General features: G+C 34.1%; 1 protein-coding gene across 7 annotated transcripts; it reads right to left on the bottom strand.

Moving 5' to 3' along the window:
• Window positions 1–2,719: 2,719 nt before the first annotated feature.
• LOC142625106 (uncharacterized) lies at window positions 2,720–11,016 on the bottom strand. Of its 7 annotated transcripts, none has more exons than XR_012842378.1 (15): window positions 10,748–11,016; window positions 9,930–10,149; window positions 9,628–9,703; window positions 8,159–8,470; window positions 7,551–7,624; window positions 7,102–7,261; window positions 6,950–6,974; window positions 6,707–6,796; window positions 5,596–5,767; window positions 5,437–5,510; window positions 4,888–4,957; window positions 3,968–4,039; window positions 3,755–3,886; window positions 3,332–3,405; window positions 2,720–3,122 (listed from the first exon to the last, which is right to left on the bottom strand). XR_012842378.1 is itself a non-coding variant. In XM_075798985.1 (15 exons), exons 4-15 carry the CDS (start codon window positions 8,352–8,354, stop codon window positions 3,064–3,066), a joined length of 1,203 nt encoding a protein of 400 aa, XP_075655100.1. In that variant the 5' UTR covers window positions 8,355–8,470; window positions 9,628–9,706; window positions 9,930–10,149; window positions 10,748–11,016; the 3' UTR covers window positions 2,720–3,063. The 7 variants fall into 7 exon arrangements, 6 of the variants coding, with proteins under 6 accessions (XP_075655100.1, XP_075655058.1, XP_075654978.1 ...); XM_075798985.1 differs by having other exon boundaries at window positions 3,755–3,891; window positions 9,628–9,706; XM_075798943.1 differs by having other exon boundaries at window positions 3,755–3,891.
• Between the last annotated feature and the right edge of the window lie 9,288 nt (window positions 11,017–20,304).

The raw sequence follows: 20,304 nt of genomic DNA, 5'->3' as shown, positions 1-20,304 counted from the left end.
TTTGTTTCAATGGAAAACTTTGTATAAAGATTTTTTTTTTTTTTGGGTGTGTTTTATAGTGTTTGGTAGCATCAGAAAAAATGAGTCAAAGAAAAACAATTTTATCTCATAGTAAGCTAAATAAGGGAAGTTATGAGATTGTTTTTTAACTTATTTAAAATTGCTTCCAAACATAGAAAATGAGATAGTTTTATAAAAAATACTTTTTTTTGGAAACAACTCATTTTTTAGAAAATATTATTGTAGAAACAAATAAAGCGTAATTACTAAGTTACCAGGTTCTTGGAGAATCTTACACCCTTGCTTTTCTAGCAATGTTGGGTTGAAGACTTCCTAATTTTGAAACCCCATGCTACCCTTCGCCTTGCTTCTACACATAGTTTTTCATTTAACCCAATGAATTTGTGATATGTCTCCATGCCTTCCCCACCAAAACCTACTCATCATTGCAGTTAGATGTCGAAGGAATTTGAAAACACTCTTGGCATAAGGTGGAATTGTTTATATATATGTAGTAGCCTTTAACTTTTAAATAGTAGCAGGTTGTGAGTAATGGAATTTGCTTGGAAAAAAGGAGGGAGTCATGATTCATGATTGGTGAAAAATAAAAGTTGTATTAGTGGTAAGTTCATGTAAAAGTGATTGTTTACTATTCATAGTTTACTATCTCAAGAAGTTGTGAAAAATGTTGTATTAATAACAAAGTTGATAATTACATTTTTTCCACATAATTATTCTAAAACTTATTTTTAATTATGTTTAAATTCTATAAATATCCCCAAAAAGAAAAATTCTTGGACCATAACTAATTCTATACTAATTTTCACAACTATGTAATGTGGCTGAGGGGGGTTCATGTGAAATTGATAAACAGCCAAGCATAGCTTATCATATAGGATAGTTGTGAAAATATGTGTAAAATTTATTGAGGTCCTAGAATAACTCTCCCATGAAAACCTCCTATATTTACATCCCTTGATAAAACCTTGCTCAATCATGTTTTCTTTAAATGGTAGATATGATAGTTTCATATATAAACATAATCATTATAAATGCTTATTAATAAAAATTGTAATTATCAAATTCCGTATAGAAAAAAAGATTATATTTTGTTGAACTTTTTTTGTATATTGCATGGATTACTGACAAATTATTATAAGAAAAATGTTAATGAATGCCCTAAGGGCATTAGTTTAAGAATTATTTTGAGAAATATTTTATGGGAAAATGATAAAGCAATTAATTTTTCTGACATCTTTTTATATTTTTTAAGTGGTGTTAAAAACTTTCCTAATATAGTTTATTAACAATTGTTATTATAAAGACAAAAGTACACATTTGGCCTTCAAATTTGGGATTATTTTCATTTTGGCACTTTACATTTCAAAATTTTTATTTTGGCCACCATGTATGATTTTGTTTACATATTAGCCATTTCATCAATTTCTGTTAGTTATCTGGTCTTTTAAGTGTCAAATAAATGTCTTCCATCAAAACATGCCATCCATATAAGTAATTATTGTTAGAAATTTGATTGTTATTAGATTAGTGTTGTCCATTAAGACATGTCACTCATATAAGTCAATTTTCATTTGTAATATCATTGTTAAATGTCAAATAAGTGTTATCCATTAGGACACGTTGCCCATATAATGCCAGGTGCTACCAGATTATCAATAGAAATGGATAACATGGTCAAAATGAAAATGAAATCAAACATGAAGGACCAAAATAAAAATATTGAATCATAAATGGACAAAATGAAAACAATTCTAAACTTTGAGGGTCAAAAGTGTACTTTAACCTATTATAAATTTCTATCATGGGTTGATTCTACTCTCTTTTCTAAATTGTCTAGGACGTGACACCCTATTTTGTCTAAATGGAGAGTATCCAAACTCCTCTAGTTTGGCTAATGAGAAATCTAAGGGCACAAGTTTTGACATAATTCTGAGACAAAGTGGTAAAAAAAATAAAATGATAAGTCCACGTGACAACGATTGTCCACCACTCACAATCAACCACTAAATCAAGTTGTAGCAAAATTTATGGTCAAAGAACTGTTTGCAAATGCATCATTGTGCTTATAGTTGCCACTGCCGCAATGAAGTCTGAGTAGCTCATTTATGCGGGGATGTCATTTTTTCTAAATTCAAACAAATTTTTTTTTTTTTTAATACAGTAATAGTTTAGCGAGCCCTTAGTACAGCTTGAACACACGTTCTGCCTAAAGAAAGATTACCATAGATAAATGTATGGTTAAGCGGAAGAAATTGTTGAAAAAAATATAATTTTTTCATGATGAAATGAAAATCTGATTCATGTAACCAGAGAAACGTTTACCGGTCCTTCGTTGGAAAGACATTTGGCCATGAAATAGGGATATAAATGCTTGCTCTGATAATAACAATTCCCTCCTGCTTATTTAAAATTTTTTTTTTCTCTTTCTCCTGGTATGAGCTTGGCCAAATTGAAGTGGCTGCAATTTGAATTAGGATGCTATATTGGGCAATGTTTGAGAGGGTCGTTGGCACTAGGTATAATCTCTTTTGCAACATGAAAAGGAAAACCACGTACCTTATAAATGTAGTTGGATAGCTAAATAACTCGTCAAACCAATTAAACAACTTCTACAGTTCTACTACAACTCATCATGGATCCCCTCTTTTCTTTGGTAAATTCCTTCTCTCTCTCTCTCTCTCTGAGACAAAGAAATTCATTAGCATCCGAGACCTTTATAGTTCCATAAGATATCCATTATATGATCTGCCAGTGTTGTATTTACAAATAACAAGATGGATCTCATCTTTCAGGTAATATGAATAACTCTTGTTTTCTTTCTTCACCCTTTGCATGAAGCCAGAGGAGTATATCTTCTTCTTCAAATAAAAAAATCCAATTAGTACACTTATATTGGATGGATTGCTCTGCCCTGAGTCTTGAGCATATAGCAGTTCCTTTCCTATCTGTAAGGGGTGAAGGATTCCCATATGCACAATAAATGAATGGGCAATGACCAAAGAAAAAAAAATAAAATAAAAAATGGAGATTTCTTTGAATAGCTTATGTGGATTCAGCTGCATGTCTGTTTTTCCATATGATTGGAGACACCAGCATCCATACTGCAAAACAAAGTCTTTAGTAAGTATGCATGTTAGTTATCAAAAATGTCACAAGACTCGCAATAAGAATATTCTATGCCTTTGCTGTAACAACTTAATTAAATCAGAATCTTGTAATCAAAATAGCCATAATTCATCCAACTTTTTTGATAAAATGATTATCCTCAGAAAAGCATCATGTGACATTTGGTTTTTGTTACAGTACTTACAGTAAACACAGACAGCCAGCCACTCATTTACTATTCTGACCCATGTGCTGGTCCAACCCACATCGATAGTCCACCTGCAGAAGGGCATGGGGGAATAACACATCATTTCCTTGCCAAAATCATACTCATGTTGACAGGAAGCAAACAGATTGAACTAATAGTAAATCTGCTTATAATGGACTTAACTGAGAAAAAAAACAGGTTGAACTCTGAGATGTGGCATGCTTTTAGTGAGTATTTTGCAGGTATGGCATTGCTTTACTCAGCATGAAAATGATTTTTGTTAATGATCCATGAACTGATAGAATAAAATGTGGAAAAGGTTTTGTGGCTTCTGAAGTTGGGTTTTGTCATTTTATAATTGACAATGGAAATATTTTAGTTAGAACAATTTGATGGACCAAAGATAATACAAGAACTTACTTTCTCATGGCATGATGGGTATTCCAACCAATCAATAGCATTGCAAAGTACATTGCTCCCGTGGCAAAGACAAAATGGAAGAAGCCATAACCATATGGAACATCATCATCTTCAGCTTGCACATCATCCGTCCTGAACTGCAGCTGTTGTTAGATAGACCTTGGCGGAAATGTTGGTAACCAATTAGAAGTTGGTTGGGAATATGGAGCAAACCTGAAAGCATTTGGAATCTATGCCTGTTGAAAATGTTGCAATAACCATTGCAAGTACAGCAACAACAAAGCTCTGTCAACATATGAAAGTCATTGTCACACTGGGAAAAGAGGATCATGAATTTGCGACAGTGAAAACTGTGAACCAAAGCTTGCCGAAGTCATAATATTAAACATACTGGCCAAAATTTGAGGGTTGATTATAAGTTACAACGTTTTTTTACAAAATCTTCTGAGATGTTTTTGGTGTGTTGTTTTAGATGAAAAAGAAAACAAAGACTTTGTTATAAAAATAGTTCATTTTGTATGTACAGTATAGGCTGGCTTATCATGAACTATTGCCCTCGGTGTAAAAGTGACAGATCCAAGCGTGTTTTTCATGGTCTATGTGATCATTGAGTTCTACAAAAAAAAGAGAGTACATTCTTTATTTTTCTAATAAAATAAGCTTAGCCACACTGAGCATAACGCTAAATAGCCAGCCAGAGCAGTTGAAAGATAATAAATTAACTAAAAAGTTTTTGATTTTTTAATAAAGATTGGCAATGGCCTGGATTTTCAGAATAAACAATTTAGATTTAAGGTTTGTTTGAGATTCACTTATTTTGCTAAAACTGAAAACTTTTTGCTGAAAGTACTGTAGATAAAGGTAAAAGTTAACTGAAATAGTACAGTGAGACCCATGAATAGTACTAAAAATGTAGTGGGTCCTATGAATAGTAGCAAAAATAAGCTGAATAGTAAAATAAGGTGACAACTTTCATCAATTCCAAATGCACACTTACTGAAATCAGTTGTCAAATTTAGAAAACTCAAAAGTACTTTTAGGCACAGATCACAAAAAAAATTTATTATGAGATAACAATCATATATCCTGAGCTCCAAACTACTAAAAAGATTTATGAAGAATCCAGATATTACTATGATGGTAAGCCAGTCTGTTTTGTCTGTAGCCTCTGCTTTTCTAATGCAACTTCCCCCTGTTGGCTCACTGTAAACATGGATAGTTTTAAATTTAGCAAAATAGAAAATGTGAAGGTAACATTGATTTTCTAAAAGCAATTGATAACAGAAAGCACAAATGAACCACATTAAGATTCCAACATTCTATTTAAATGTATTAAATTGGCTTAATTGATCAAATGAATGAATTTAGATTTTGAAGCAGAATTCAAAGACAATCTCTTTTTGGCACAAAACTTTTCACTTGGAAGGGTGAGGGTGTTTCTTCAAACCACTTTTCCCCCTCATGTACTTTTCTGTTTATGTCAGAAGCGAGCAATGGGCTACAAAATTGGGTCCTCCAAGTCCCAATATAAACTCCCCAACCTCATAACATCTTGATTTGCAATTAAAAAGCTTTCATTAAACTGCCATGTTTGCCCGAAAAGCTAAGAACTATAAAGGGGAAGTTTAAAACCATTGAACAATAACATTTGTTTAAGCAAAGCCAAAGATTAGAAATCATGCCTTCTAATTGCACACCAACAGATGAATACTACATAAAGCCCCATGAGCCCTGGTGTCAAGATGCCAGCAGCTACCTGTTTCAGAAAAAGATTAGCAATCTAAATTAAATTCGTTTAGAATAGGAAAAAACTGAGAGGCACATTGATATTCAGAACTCACTTTTGGGTGAAGAGAGACGCTGGTCATGAATTGGAGGAGTACCAAGGTCCAGGTAACAAAGAAGATGTTGAGGAGGCAAGATGGCTCTGGTACGTACCAAATGTACATCAAAATTATTCCCGCTATACACACAACATATGCGGTAGTTGCGAGTAACATCACATGAATTTGGCTGCAGTGAGAATGAGATGAGCAACCTCAGTAGTTAATATCATCGTCTAAAAGCCACAGTACATTCCATTTTGCAAGAAAGCATTATTTAGTGTTTTTGTTTGTGTGTGTGACAGTTGAAATCGTCAAAACAATTTATGAAACAAGACATCTTAAACTATTTTAATCACATACTATCTTAGATGTACTAAAGACTTGTATATGAATGAGTAGAGTTTTGTGAAGGTGAAATAAAAAAAGATTATCGCTGTCTCACCACTTGCCGCACTAGGAAAGCTCAATGAATAAAACATATACGACAGTCCACCAATGAGGAGTACAAAGTAGGGCTGTAAATGAACCAAACTGTTTATGAATAGTTCGAGCTTGGTTCAAGAAAAAACTTGATTATGTTCGTTTGTTTAGAAAACAAGTCAAGTTCAAGCCTTAAGTTTAGACTCGATTATTAAATGGGTTGAGCTCAAACATAATAATGCGTTTGTGAACAAACTTGTGAACATGAGGGCTAAATTTAACTATATATAATATTATAATTTTTATATGTATACTTGTCCAAAAATATATTTATATAGACTTGAAATTGGATTGTATAAGTTTGTCATAGGTTTATATGATATTAAATTATTACTTGTAGCTTATTGATGAAACAAACAATCTATTCGTATTAAAAATTTATAAAATTGTGAAGAGATATTTCATTTTAGTCATGGTTTCAATATATAAAAGTTAATCAAGTAGGTTGTGAACTAAAAAATTGAGCCAAGCTTAAACTTTTAATACTCGGCTCAGCTCGACTTGTTTAGAGCCCTACTACAAAGCACACCAAAGATGAATACAAATAAAAAGTACAGTATTGGACTGTTACATAATATCTCAAGCAAACTATATGTGACAATGCAGCAAAATGGGCTTGATATATTATTTGGATGAAGAGTCTTACCATCTTTCTGCACATTTGTCGGGATGACAACGATCATTCAGCCACATAATGAATCTTATTATGCTTATCAGCTGAATTAAAAGGAAGACCCTGAAAAAGGAATTGCAAAAACTTCATTTAAAAATATTCAGACAATTTTAAGGAGTCAAGTAACATAAAATAATTATATCGGCAACTTGTAGTACAAACATATTCTATATATGTGATTTGAAGACATGATTATATAACAGGAATCATACATACCCGGCACCAAAATGTGCAAATCCTCCTGCCAAAAAAAAAAAGTCAGAGGCACAACATTGGCTAATTAAAAAATGCAACAGATTTGAAATTTTTCATTAAACTAAGCAAAAGGAAAAACCAGCAAGCTTCCTGGGAAGTGGAATTGGACTAACCATAGAGTTGAATAATGGCAGAAGGAAGCAAAAAAGGGATAATGGTGAGGGAAATCCACACAGGAATCTTGACAGACCACCATCCAGAATGCCATGAATCTCTGGGCTCGCCCAACTTCGAGGAACCAGTTGTTGAAAGAAACATTGTGATGAAGAACGTCTAAAGTAGTATTAAGGCTCACTTGATCCATTAGGAAAAAAGAAATGAAGATGCAGGACAAAATCCAAGGGTTAATACAGTAAAACTTCTATTTTAAATCATTTAGGTAGACAGCTGAACATTTCGATCAAGGGACACCATAGTTATAATATACAGGCAGCGCAAATTAATTCACATTCTTCTCACATCATAAATCATACAAATAGCTGCTTTTCAACTAAAGGAAACTCTTAAGACAAGCTGTTAGTGAGAACTAAAGTGAATTTTATTCTCATTATTGAAAGGATACAAAACAACCCAAGCTCACTCGAAGAACTCCTTCAGCACCCAAACAATCTTTTTCACCTTCACATCCTTTTAATCCTGTACCCACAGCAAATGTGCATTGACATGATGTACTAATGGTCTGATCAGAATACAAAATTAACAAAATAGTCTGTGTTGTTTTGCTTGACTAAGAACTTCACCAACTTTAGGAGCAAAGCCTAGGCATTTAAAAAAAAAAAAAAAAAACTTTTATATCTCCACCCTGATCATGTGTAAATTCACGGCTCACCACAATTGTATACAATTCAAAGACTACAAATTTGTTTCATAACCACCTTCCTTGTAAGTTGTAACCAATGTTACTAAGGATTATTGTACATATCATGCATGCATTTCAAAATGTACCTAGACAAATGTAAATGTTTATGTATGTAAAATCCAAATGGGTATTCATTCATTGATGCCTAGTTTGCAGCAATGGGAAAGAAATTTACATTTAAACTAACTGAACAGGAAAAAGAGCTTGAGCAATGACAACAGGCTTGAAGTTCCTAAAAAATCACTGACCTTTACATAAAAATTCCACAAAATGTGCAACAAAATTTTGAAGATCAAAGCAAAAAATCTTACTCTCCATTTCTGTCAAGGCAGAGCGGCCATAATCCCGAGCAGCCCAAGCTAGCAGAGTTGCAACTAGAAAAATCAAGGCGTAGACATATCTGGCCATCCAAGGATTGGACCCATTTCGGAACTGGCTAAACCAAGAGGAGTCTTTGTACACAATGTGTCTCTCACTACTGCTACTTCTGCTTTCACCGCTCTCCATTTCTACAACCTATACAGTTCAGCTGGGCAATGCTCTTTGTCTTTTGTGACAAAGAGCATAGATATGGAGCAAGGAAAGATCACCCTATTCACAAATTCTTCATTCAGCTAGTTGCTCTGCATTGCAGACTGTGATTCAGAAACATTATTGAACTTGGAATATAGGATGGTAATAATGTTTACTACGTACCGTTACCTAAGCGTCAATTGTCAAACAAAAATTGAATCGGTGGAGTTTGGAGTTTGGATTGGGTTGGGCTAATTATGGCTTTTAGACTTTTGGTTTTATTGGGCTTGTAAATAACTTTGTCTTTTACACGCAGCTCACGCAATGAAAGCCTACAAGCTATGTAGCCCCGTGTGTATTAAGGCAAATAGGCTATAAGAGATATACGCAACGTTTTTTTTTTTTGGTGGCCTACGATTTCTAATAATAGTTATTTATTATCAAATTAAAATATTATTTGATTTTTGTTATAGACAGAAATTAAACCACAACCTAATAGTTCTTTATTATTTGGCCAAGATATCAATTGATTTTTGATATAGACAAAAATTGAACCTTAATTTCTTATGCAAAAAAATAATTTATGTGCTTATCTAGTGGTCCATAATTTATGTGCTTGTTTAGTGGTCCATATCTAAAACTACTAAAACAAGTAATTCTCTGAAGTCATAATTGTAAAAAAATGCATTTATTTATATGCACGCATATTAATACTCTAAAATGAATGCATTTAACTGTAAATAAATGCATTTATATATGTGCATTGTTATGTTACACTAAAAAATATATATTAAAGAAATTGTTTGTGTTTAGTGTCTAAAATACAAATTTTCTATACTATTTTTTGTGCTCACAATATGTTTTATCAACCATAATTTGTCATGTATTTATTTATTTATTTTTCATTTTAAATTTTGGCTATTCTATAAGGAAAGTTAAACAAATATAAAAAAATTGTGATTAATAGAATATAAAGTGAAACACAAAAAATTGTATTGAGAATTTGAATTTTGTCAAAATATGTGTGTCCAGTGTAAAGATACATTGAAGTCAATCCCAACCCAAAAAAAAATTTATAACTTATTTTACTTAAAGCTAAACTAAGCAAAATACAACTATGCCTAAAATAAAAACTAAAAAAAAAAAAAATCAGATTTTAAAAAATTTTGTATACCAAAATAAATCAAATAAGCTAAGGAAAAGCGTATACACCACAAACAAAAATCACACAGAAGAATCTGCAAACTGTGGAGAATTTTTCAGGTACCGTAAAAACGTGCAACGCACGGCACCGCGGTACAGGCTGATTCCTACTCTGATGGATCTAATCAGAACCGTGAAATCTGCTGAAAAAGTATGCGTTAGAATATAGTCACAAAAATTCATTCGTTGCTTTTTATTATTATTTGGGACCCACAATCTCCCTCTCACACATACTAAACTGTTTACTACAGTAGTTAGTATTAAGCAAACTCAAAAGAATCAAAAAAATTTCACAGGATTTGGTCATCTTCTTAGGATGCGTGTAAGCATTAGTCATGGAGTTTGTTGACAAAAAAAGGTACTCACTGTTTTCTTGCTGTGAAAGTTCACTCTGTAACGGAGTTGCTTCTCCTAAACTCTACTAAATATATATTCTATACGACCATTATGCCCTCGCTTTCGGTGTGATTCGGACCAGTACTTTTCTGAGGATTTCAGGGGTTTATCTTTGGCAGTTCAGTCATTACACTTGATTAGTGTGAGATTTTCGTTTCACTTTGCTCTGTGGGGTTCAGAGATAAAGAGCCTGTAAAAGAAAGCAAAATGATTCTTTGTTGAACTACTATTCCTTTTAGCAGAATAAAAAAAAAAAAAATGCTAAATTTCTCAACCAAAAATAATAATAATAATAATAATAATAATATAACTGGCTTTACTCTTTGTCTGGTTAGGGAGAAAATTGAGAATTTTTGTAGTTAAAGTAAGGACATACATTCATATTCCCTGGAATGCCGAATAATGAAATTATGAGCATCAAGTTTTACTATCTTTGGTTTCCTTTGTCTTTTCGCAACAACCAAACGAAGCATTGTAGAGGCAAAAGCACTCAAAAATATGCCTTAAGAATTTTACGCCATACAATTGACACAAAGAAACGAATCAAATCTTTAAAATCAACTAGAGGAGTCACATCATCGATTTTTATTACCAAAAAATAAATATCGTCTCTCAGGTCTAGATAGAATCAAATATAGACACAGTTTTTGAGGAATTTGAAAAGAAATTTCTTTTAAAAAAAAATGGTAAAATGAAAGATCATTGTGAAAAATGGCATCACAGAAATGTAGAATTTTGTTTTGTTTTGATTTTTCTGTTTTGAGAAATGAAAGTGTGTACGTACGTACCTGTGAAAAAGTAGATTCGGCTGTCTGTGATCTTAAGATGGAGGCAATGGACTTTGGTTCGAGAAGCTCTCAGTCTCAGACTCTGTTCTTAATATCTCAGTCTAAGACAAAACTCAGAGAGAGAGATTTCTCATTTTCGGGTTTCTCTTTTATCTTTGAGTCGCTTTTAAATGGTCTGAGAGAGAGAGAGAGAGAGAGAGAGAGAGAGAGAGGTTGCTTTTGATTTGAGAGGTTTTCAGTTTTCTTTGCTTTCGGTATGCTTATTTTTTTCCCGCGGTATGCTTCTTATTTCCGCCTCTTATCATTTCTGGCGCTTTCAGCTGTAATTGTGGTGCACCGGTTATTCTATAAGTAAAAATGTTTGTGAGGTGGGAAGGTAAGGATCGAAGTTAAAATTTCTAAAAATGAGTTTTATATATATATATATATATATATATATATATATATATATAGATAGAGAGGTTAGAGTAGAAATTTTATTCTATATAAAAAAATAAAAAATAAAAATTCTCCCACTTTAGAGCGTATCTTTCAAGGATTTATTTATTACCATTTTTTAAGGTATTTTTGGTCGAACATATTTAGAGAGGGTTTGGATAGAGATTATTTTTTTTGCGTTTACTTTTTTGCGTTTTGCTTTTTTTTTTTTTTTTTTCTTCGTTTGCTGCTGTGGTGGGGGACAAATGCACTGTGCGTGTACTGTGTACGCACTGTGCGTCCACTGTTCATGTACTTTTTAAGGAATTTTTTATTAAAAATGGGTCCTGCAACACTATTCACACATTTAAAAATTATTTTGCTATAGTGTTTTCAGTTTTCAGTAATAAGTTCTATCCAAACGGACCCTTAAAGTAACACATGGAGGAGCATAATTTAACTAAAAAATTGCCAATGCATGCTATCTTTAATTTAGTGATGACCAATGCCTACGTCGCACATGATACTGATAGTTATAGTAACGCTTCTCAAAAAAAAAAAAAAAAAAAGGTTATAGTAACAGTAATAGGCTAATAGCAATAGCTCACTACAAATTTATTTAATCAATTTAGTGACCGATTTTTTTATTATTAATAATTTATGGGTTGTAATTAGTTCTGTGGTAGTGCGGTCCTCAACAATGTCTAGATTGTTGGGCTTGAACTTCAAATTAATTTGTATGTTGCTTTGGGTATAGTACATAGTGGGAGATTGTAAGAGAAGTCTGGTTGATGGATGGTTGTGATGTATGATTGCAAGGTGACTTGTTACTAGAAATATGTTGCCTGTGGAGGATCTCAGACAAACAAGGTGTCTCTAAGGCATCCCAAGCTAAATCACCTTACTCTATTATTGGTTGATGGTTCTTCTCTTTCTCTCGTGTTTTGTCTCCCCTAAAAATTGTTATAACTCTTGTTACTGACCCTTCCTCTCCTTTTTATACCCTCTCGTTAGTGGGCCCATAATGAAGAGGGAATATCTTGTTCACATTGGGGTCTCTCCACCCGCAATGACTGAGTGGCCTTTTGAGTCTAGGCTACTGTTCTAGCATGTTTAGTCTTACATTAGGGGGTGGGGCTCGTTGCTTGAACCCAATGCCAAATCTTATGCTTGGTTGACAGATTCCCCTAAGGCATTGCTTCTCTTCCTTGGGGGCCTATAGGAGGTCTGCTCAGGTGCTGCAAAACAACGGCCTAAGCAAATTACCTTGAGACTCTCATTTGTGGGATGGGCCTATAGCTAATGGTGCTCGGCCCAAGTTTGGTATAGGCCAAACTTTGTTCTTCCACAAGTTCAATTAGTAAAAAAATTTGGTATCAAATAAGATATTTGGGATTCAAACTTCACATACATTGTAAAACTAATTGGTAAAACTAATTAGTATATTGATATGATAATAAAGAATAATTGTGATGGGGCGAACGCTATATATTGAAAATCTATTGTCTCTATTAAAATAAATTTTATATATATATATATATACACACGCGCGCGCGCGCACACACACACACACTTTGATATGTAATGTTGTGATTAGTGCATTATAAAAGTAATCTCAATTGCCTTTTGTAGTGCGCCTTTTTGAGATGGTGGGCTGGGCTTCCTCCTGCCACACTAAGGCCTAAGGGTTTTGGGTTGGAGAGTCGGGACCGGTTCGATTGCAACTCACCTCAAACTAGCTTGTGCGCAAACTAAGGCCCCTTTGTTGAAAACTTTGGTCGCATGCCCATGGCAGATGAAACTGTTACAAAGGAGTTACGTTAGACAAATATAATATAACAATAATAAAGGAGACGCGCTTGCTGTTAGCCAAAATAAACAAAAGATACTTAATTAAGATAAAGAAAATAACAGCACAATAATAAGAAACACATTGTAAAATGAAGTGGTAAAGATAAAAGAGAAAAAATACTGATGCTTAAATAATAAAATCAAAGAAGGAAGGGTTAGTTTGTCGTGCTCAGTTGCATTACGAAACTAAGACCAAGGAGGGAACCACTTCCTAAATGTGGATAACCTTGCAAGAAGATTCCGCCGTAGAAATTACCCACTTTGAGAGAATGAGTCTGAATGGCTTATGGCCCAAATAAAATCCTTAATCCTTAATAGAGGGTAGGCTTTTAGAGGGAGAGAAAGGATTAACCTATTGGTGCAAGCCTGCCATCTTACTCTTGCCTACTCTCTCTGTTTTTATTTCTAGCTTTCATTTTATAAGTTTGCTACTCTGTTTTCCACTCTTTTCTTTCTTTTTACTTGCGTGTTCTTGTTGTTGTTGTGATTTTGTTGTGATTGTGATGATCGTATTGATTATCTATTGTGCACGGCAGAGGCTTTTTATATATTGCTTGTCGTGACTGGGTTTTTACTGTTTTACCCTTTAACCACTTTTGTCTGGGTGTACTTCCAAACCACTCACTGGTTTGTCAGCTACCCAACCACCACCACTTACCTATGCTAGCTATGCCACATTCGATTACCGGACGAAGAATTTTATTTTGTTTGCTTGTTCACTGTGGCAATCTTATCCATAACAAAGTGAACATTCTCTCTCACTATCCCTCATGGCATGCACTTAGTAGTTTCAACTCATCCTTCCCTCTTTTAGATGGTGTGTCATCCCAGCAGGACATTTCCCCCAAAAGAGTTTGAACGGGAACCCCGGAATAGGCTCCTCCCTTCTCCTTACCGCCAGACCATACCTTCTCTTACCTCTGACCCATGGCCTACCACCCCTGTATTGGCTGGATACAAGTTGGTAGTGCCTGAGCCTTGTGCGTGCTCCACTTCCGTGTGTGTCCAAAGCTTGTCTACTGCTCATGCGTTTGCCATAGCCCGGATGCTCGTCTGTGTGTTCCGTCGCTCATTCTTGACCTCTTGTGGCGTGAATTGATTTATGAGCCTTCATTCTTTATGGCTTGCTTCCTTCAAGGACTGAGCCTTGCTTGATTGTGGGTTTTTCTCTTCTTAACCTATTCCTTATTTCTTCCGTGGATTTACTAACATTCCTGCCATGTCATTTTGTTATTCTTGCTGTGGTGTTATTTAATCTGTGCTTGCTGGGCCTCTTTTGCGCCTGCTGTATGCTTTTCTTTTACTTAATTACAGTGATCCCGTATTGTCATTGGGCTTGCATTTATGCTATTTCAGGCCTTCTTGACCCATTCTATTGCTTACGGGCTTCCTTGACCCATTTTTTTCTCCTAGGGCATCCTTGACCCATTTCATTTCCTTGGGCATCCTCGACCCATTCTATTGCTTGCACTCCCATGGGCTTTTGCTAACTCTTTTGGGCTTTTGCTAACTCTTTTGGGCTTCTTTGACCCAATTACCATATCCTTTACTTTTAGGGTTCATGGGTTTTTCCATCAACTCCTTGCTCACTTACTTTATTACTTCGGACCTTCTTTGGCCCATTCTTTCCATTTCGTATAATGCCCATGGGTTTACTACTTCTTTCTTTGGGCTCCTTTAGGCCCGCTTGCTTCCTTTAAGACCCATTTATTATTTTCTAGGCCTATGATCCATTATTCCTGCCATTCGGGATTAATGATTTTTTTTTTCTCCAATTTACTAACTCTTTTCTACCCATATTATTGGGCTTCTTCCTGCTATTGGGCTTCTTCCTGCTAAAATGACCATCAACACCTTTTATTTTTATTTTTTTAAAATGTCAATTAATAGAGTTTACAGATAAAGGATGTTATCGCAATCACAACTTGTTAAGCTTCCATAAATCTAGAGTCCAACACATTTTCAGTGATGTGAACTAATACGCTAATGCACTTGTTAAGTTAGGAGCTAAATAATCTAATGACTATGTTCATTTTGATTACTCATTGTCTGTGGTGGAGACCGAAGAATTTGGTTTTTTTTTTATATATATATATATTTTTATTAATAAAGTTGAGCTAGTTTGTAAGATACTTATGCGCAATTAATCTATAATTGCTTCGTCGTATTACAAAAAAAATTACAACTTGTTACTTGTCGCTTAACAAGTTATAAAAATAATTGTGTCCTAAGAATGCTTTAATTAATGTATACTTTCTCTTTCACTTTGTTAGATAAGGGCTAGTAATAATTACAACATAATTTTAGTTATCTCCCTTCAACCACAATGAGAACTGTAGCTAAGCCCCCGATTGGCCATTCTGGCTTAGTGGCTCTTAAAAGAAAAATAATGTATGTGCCTAAATCAATACCCAAGAGACGATTTTTTTTTGGGGGGTTCATAAAGGGGGAAGAATAATTTGCTTTGTGCTACTGCTAATTGTTGAGTCTATGATCATATGGGGACCAAGGGGGCAATTGCCCCAATGTTTCCTCAAATCTAACTTGATAGTCCATTTGATTGTATTTGCGCATTTGAGCTCCCTCATGTCACTGCACATAAAATAAAGAGCGAAGTGCCCTACTCCATGCATGCCTTTCAAGGCTTCAAAGGTGGGAAACTAAATATTTTAATAAGTTGGTTGAAAGAGACACAAATAAATATCTCCATATTATTAAGATGAAATAATGTGATAGAAATTCTCTGAGTCTAAACACTCAAGATATATGACTAATTAAATTCACATTATTTGGAAAAATATTCATAAAATGGAAACGAAGTTAAGTTTTACTGCATCTAATGCAAATGAATTCTCCTTTAAATAATTTTATTAGTTTAGATATTAAATTTATTGCATAATTGAAGTATAATTTTTCTTAAAATTAGTTGAAATTATTATCATTATCATTGTCATCATCAATTGTCAAGTTTAGTTGGCACCCTCTAGAGCTTAGGGTCAGCCAACCAATCAAGTCTTCAAGCATGACTCAAAACAAAATAACCTAATACAAGCTACACCTAGAATGGTCAAACCTCTCACTTGAGACATTCTATCCCAGCAGAGACTTGGCAAAAAAGTACCTGGAGGTTTGCCATCGAGCTCGTCTACATGAAAAAGGCGCATCCATAAAAGGACATTCCTTGTTACATCCAAATTTAGAGCCCGTTTAGATTGAGAGGAGGGAGGAGGGGGTTGGGAGTTGAGTAGAGTTAACTAAAAATAAACTAATTTTTGGTCAATTTTAGTCTACTCTACCCTCTCTCCCTCCCTTTCAATTCATACGGACCATTAGTATTGACTCACATGCAACTATCATTGTTTTGTATAATGCAACACGATAAGAGCCATCCCCCCTGCAACTATGGGGAGGTGCCCTAGGATAACATCCTTTCAACTGAGGGGCATGTTCAGGGACGGAACCAAGATTCAAGCTTGGGGGAGCCAAAGCTTAAATTTTTTTATTTTTTTTTATGAAAATAAAAACTAACATCTATTTCATATTCAACAAAATACTATATATAAAATAAGTATTTCTTAAACATTTGATATTATAAAAATGTCAACAAAGTATAACATATAAAATAAGTGTTTCTTAAACATTTCAATACAATTATTAAAATGGAACTCGACGCTATTTCAGAGGAGATCCAAAAATATTTATATTTAAGGGCAAATCTTAATTTTTTAAATTAAATATATATACCTTTTTTTTTTAATTGGGGGCTATTAAGACCAAAATTTAAAATTTCAACACACACGCGTACGCGGGCACACACACACACATATATATATATATATATATGTATATATCCTAGTTTTTTTTTTTAGGGGTGGGGTGGGGGGGGGGGGGGGCATTGGCCCCACCTGCCCACTGTAGGTCCATCACTGGGCATGTTGTCAAACTTTGGTTACCTACATGGGGAAAAAAATACCCTACATATTTTCCTAAGTGCCACTAGTAAGGAATTGTTTAGCATTAAAAAAATGAACAAATTTTTTCCCTCAATGACTATATGTATGATACTTAGACTATTATTTAGGATTTTATTTATTTATTTATTAATTCGATAATTACAATGGGAGGAAAGATTTAAATCTTGGACATCTTTGTTAGAATTATCGGTAAATACTAGTTCATGAATGACATGACTTTTAGCATTTAGGGCCCAAAATTAAAAGTTTGGAGCTTAGAGATTTGGGTATCTCACAATACTGTAATTTGGCTCCACATAAATGATTAGTTGTGTCTGCGTTGGAGTGCATCGAAAACTTTTATTTTTTTTACATGTATTATTCATATCCTCTTCCATTTTTTTCATTATTAAAAAGACGTAACTTTTATTAACAGCAAAGATCAAAACAGAACATTAGATCTTACTTATATTAAAAAGATGTAACTTTTATCAGCGGCAAAGGAACAACACAGGACATTAGATCATACAGGTTTGCAGCTTGTGGTAGTGTACACAAGCCGGAATTTTCAAAAGGACAAAGGTAACAACATAAATAGATTTGGCCGCCCACATGGCTGACTCATGGGCAGCATTGTTGGCTACTTGGCTAGCCTATTATTACTATCTGTCACTCTTTTTAATTATAAAGAACGACCTTTTATGTTTTCCTGTTTTCAGTAAAACATGGCGCGTGTCTTTTATTTTACTTCCTTTAAAAAACCAAACAGGAGACAGCATGAAGAGTACTGCCAAATGAGCAGAGTCCAAAAGGGAGATGAAAAAAATGTATAATAGATGGGATGGTGGTGGGTGACAATTAATTCTGGGGTTGTATCACGCTGTAGGTGTTACTTGGGTGGTATAGAATATAGATCGATGTTTATTGATGTTTCCCACCAAAGATAATCTGCTACAATGCTTAGCATAATGATGTTTTTAGAAATAATGGTGGGCAGATATCTCTACCAGTATTATAGTTATGAATTTAGCATGCCTTGCATGCAATCCTAATCTTAATTTTAAAGGATGCTTAAATTAAATTCCAAATCCTTGTTTTGAAAGGCTTTTCATTAAACCTTCAGTTTTAGCATAGCAATTGAATTTTCTTTTTCTTTTTTTCCTTTTTTTACTACGGAAATTCGATAGAATTCACAAAATTAGTCTCACTTATAGTTATGAATTTAAGATTCACAATTTTGCAAAATCAAAGTTAGACTTTGCTTGATGGCAAGTAGTGGAATAGCAAACAGAAAATCACTAAATATCAGATTTTTTTTATTAAAAAAAAATTGATTACGTTGCGTTAGTAAGCCCACTAAAAATGACTAAATATCACTTATTTATTTATTTATTATTATTATTTTTAAAATGCTTATGATATGTTAATGGGCCCACTAAAACCTGCATGCCAGGAGGCATTAACACACAAAAGGGGAAGAAATCATATAGTCGAGCGTGCAAAGCATGTTTATATGAACGCAATTGATAGCGCATGGTGAGCTTAGAAAGCATTCTGCCCAAAAAAAAAAAAAGAAAAAAAAAGAAGCAAAATAAGTAATAGTAAGTAATCTCATGGTAAATCGGATTGGTCGGATCTAGATAATTTAAGAAGTAATTTTTTAAAATTTTGATATAAGGCCCTTGGCATTTTATGTCTTAACAAGTATTTTTTTTTTTTTAAGAATACTAAGTATTTTAACACACACGAAGAGATAGGAGAAGACTTTAAAAAAATTGACAGTGATATATATCCAATGTTATTTATGGTATCTTTCTCAAAAAAAAAATGTTACTTATGGTATCCTTACTTTAGAAAAAAAAAAAAAAAAAAAGAAAGAAAGAAGAAGAAGAAGAAGAAGAGAAGAAGATTTTAATGGGGCTGTTGTTTTATTTGGATAATTAACAATACCAAAGATGCACAATTATCTCAACATCTCCTACTCAAATAGAGTGTCATTCCATTTATTTGGCTGTAAATAATTATAAAATTTGGATTTTTTTTTTTTATAGAGTTTCAATTTATGGCGTTTGCTATTGATAATAATTCTTTATCATTAGACTAAGAAATTAATCGGTTTTTAGTGTAAGTAGAAATTGAATCACAGATCTCTTAGTTAACAATCAAAGACTTTACCAGTTGAGTTAATTGAAACACACGATAATGAACTTCCAATAATGAACTTCCCCTGACTACCGCACACCCTTGGTGCGATGGTCACTCTACAGGTATAAATGTTTGTAGAGTGTGAGGGGCAAGGGCCGGGGTTCAAGTCTCCAGGAGAGAGCTTCACATACATTTACAATTAAATTAGGTTAGAGTAGAAATTCTATCGTGTATAAAATAATAATAATAATAATGAACTTTCCTTTTCTTTTTAAACAAGTACATAGTAAAAAATGGGGAGTAGGATTCAAACCACATATATAAGGCTGCAAAAGATATTATTATCTTAAGTTATAACTTTTTTTATTTTTTGGTAAGTCATTAAGTTATAACTTAAACCCATAACAAATAGTTTCAACATATTTTAAACTTTTAGTCTAATAATGAAAGCGTATGTAGACTTTAGTGGTCGAAGTTTGACAATCTCTGTCATACTATGGAAATATCTAATGAAAACCGTTGATATATATTTTTACTAGCAACGTGCAAGGGAGGAGAATGCTTATAACCTTTTACAATATTCTATCTAATACTATGTCTGATAGTCTATATTAGGGCTGTCCAGAAGGATCTGGTAACCCGACCCACCCGAAGAACCGACCAGATTCGACCCGAATCCGGCTGACCTGATTGCTCCGGCGGGTCGGCAGTGGGTCTTCACCACTAGAAACCGATTTTCGACAGGTTGGTTTCGGTTTTCCTCCCCTAAATCCCGAAAAAACCGAACCGACCGAGAGATTTCCAGATCCCGGCGAAATTTCCAGAATCTGGCAAGTTTTTTCCAAAATCCGGCAACTTTATTTCCAGAAACCGACAATATTTTTCCAGAATCTGGCAATATATTTCCTTAGATCTGGTGAGATTTTGACTGGATCTGGTGAAATCTCATCAAATGCGGTGAGATTTTTGCCGGATCTTGCGAAATCTCACCAGATCTAAGAGAAATATCGCCGGTATCTGGAAAACTTCGCCGGAATCTGGGTTTCTTCGCCGGATCTGTGTGTTTTTTCACCGATTTCTCGTCGTCTTCTCAGATCTATGATTCCGACTGACCCGCCCGTCACCCGTTGATGATCTGAACCGCCCGACCCGATTACTCCGGCGGGTCGGCGGCGGGTGCGTTTTTTCTCC

This window comes from Castanea sativa, chromosome 1, assembly GCF_040712315.1.
Source record: "Castanea sativa cultivar Marrone di Chiusa Pesio chromosome 1, ASM4071231v1".
Taxonomy (NCBI): Eukaryota; Viridiplantae; Streptophyta; class Magnoliopsida; order Fagales; family Fagaceae; genus Castanea; species Castanea sativa.
This window is presented reverse-complemented; position numbering and strand designations above follow the sequence as displayed.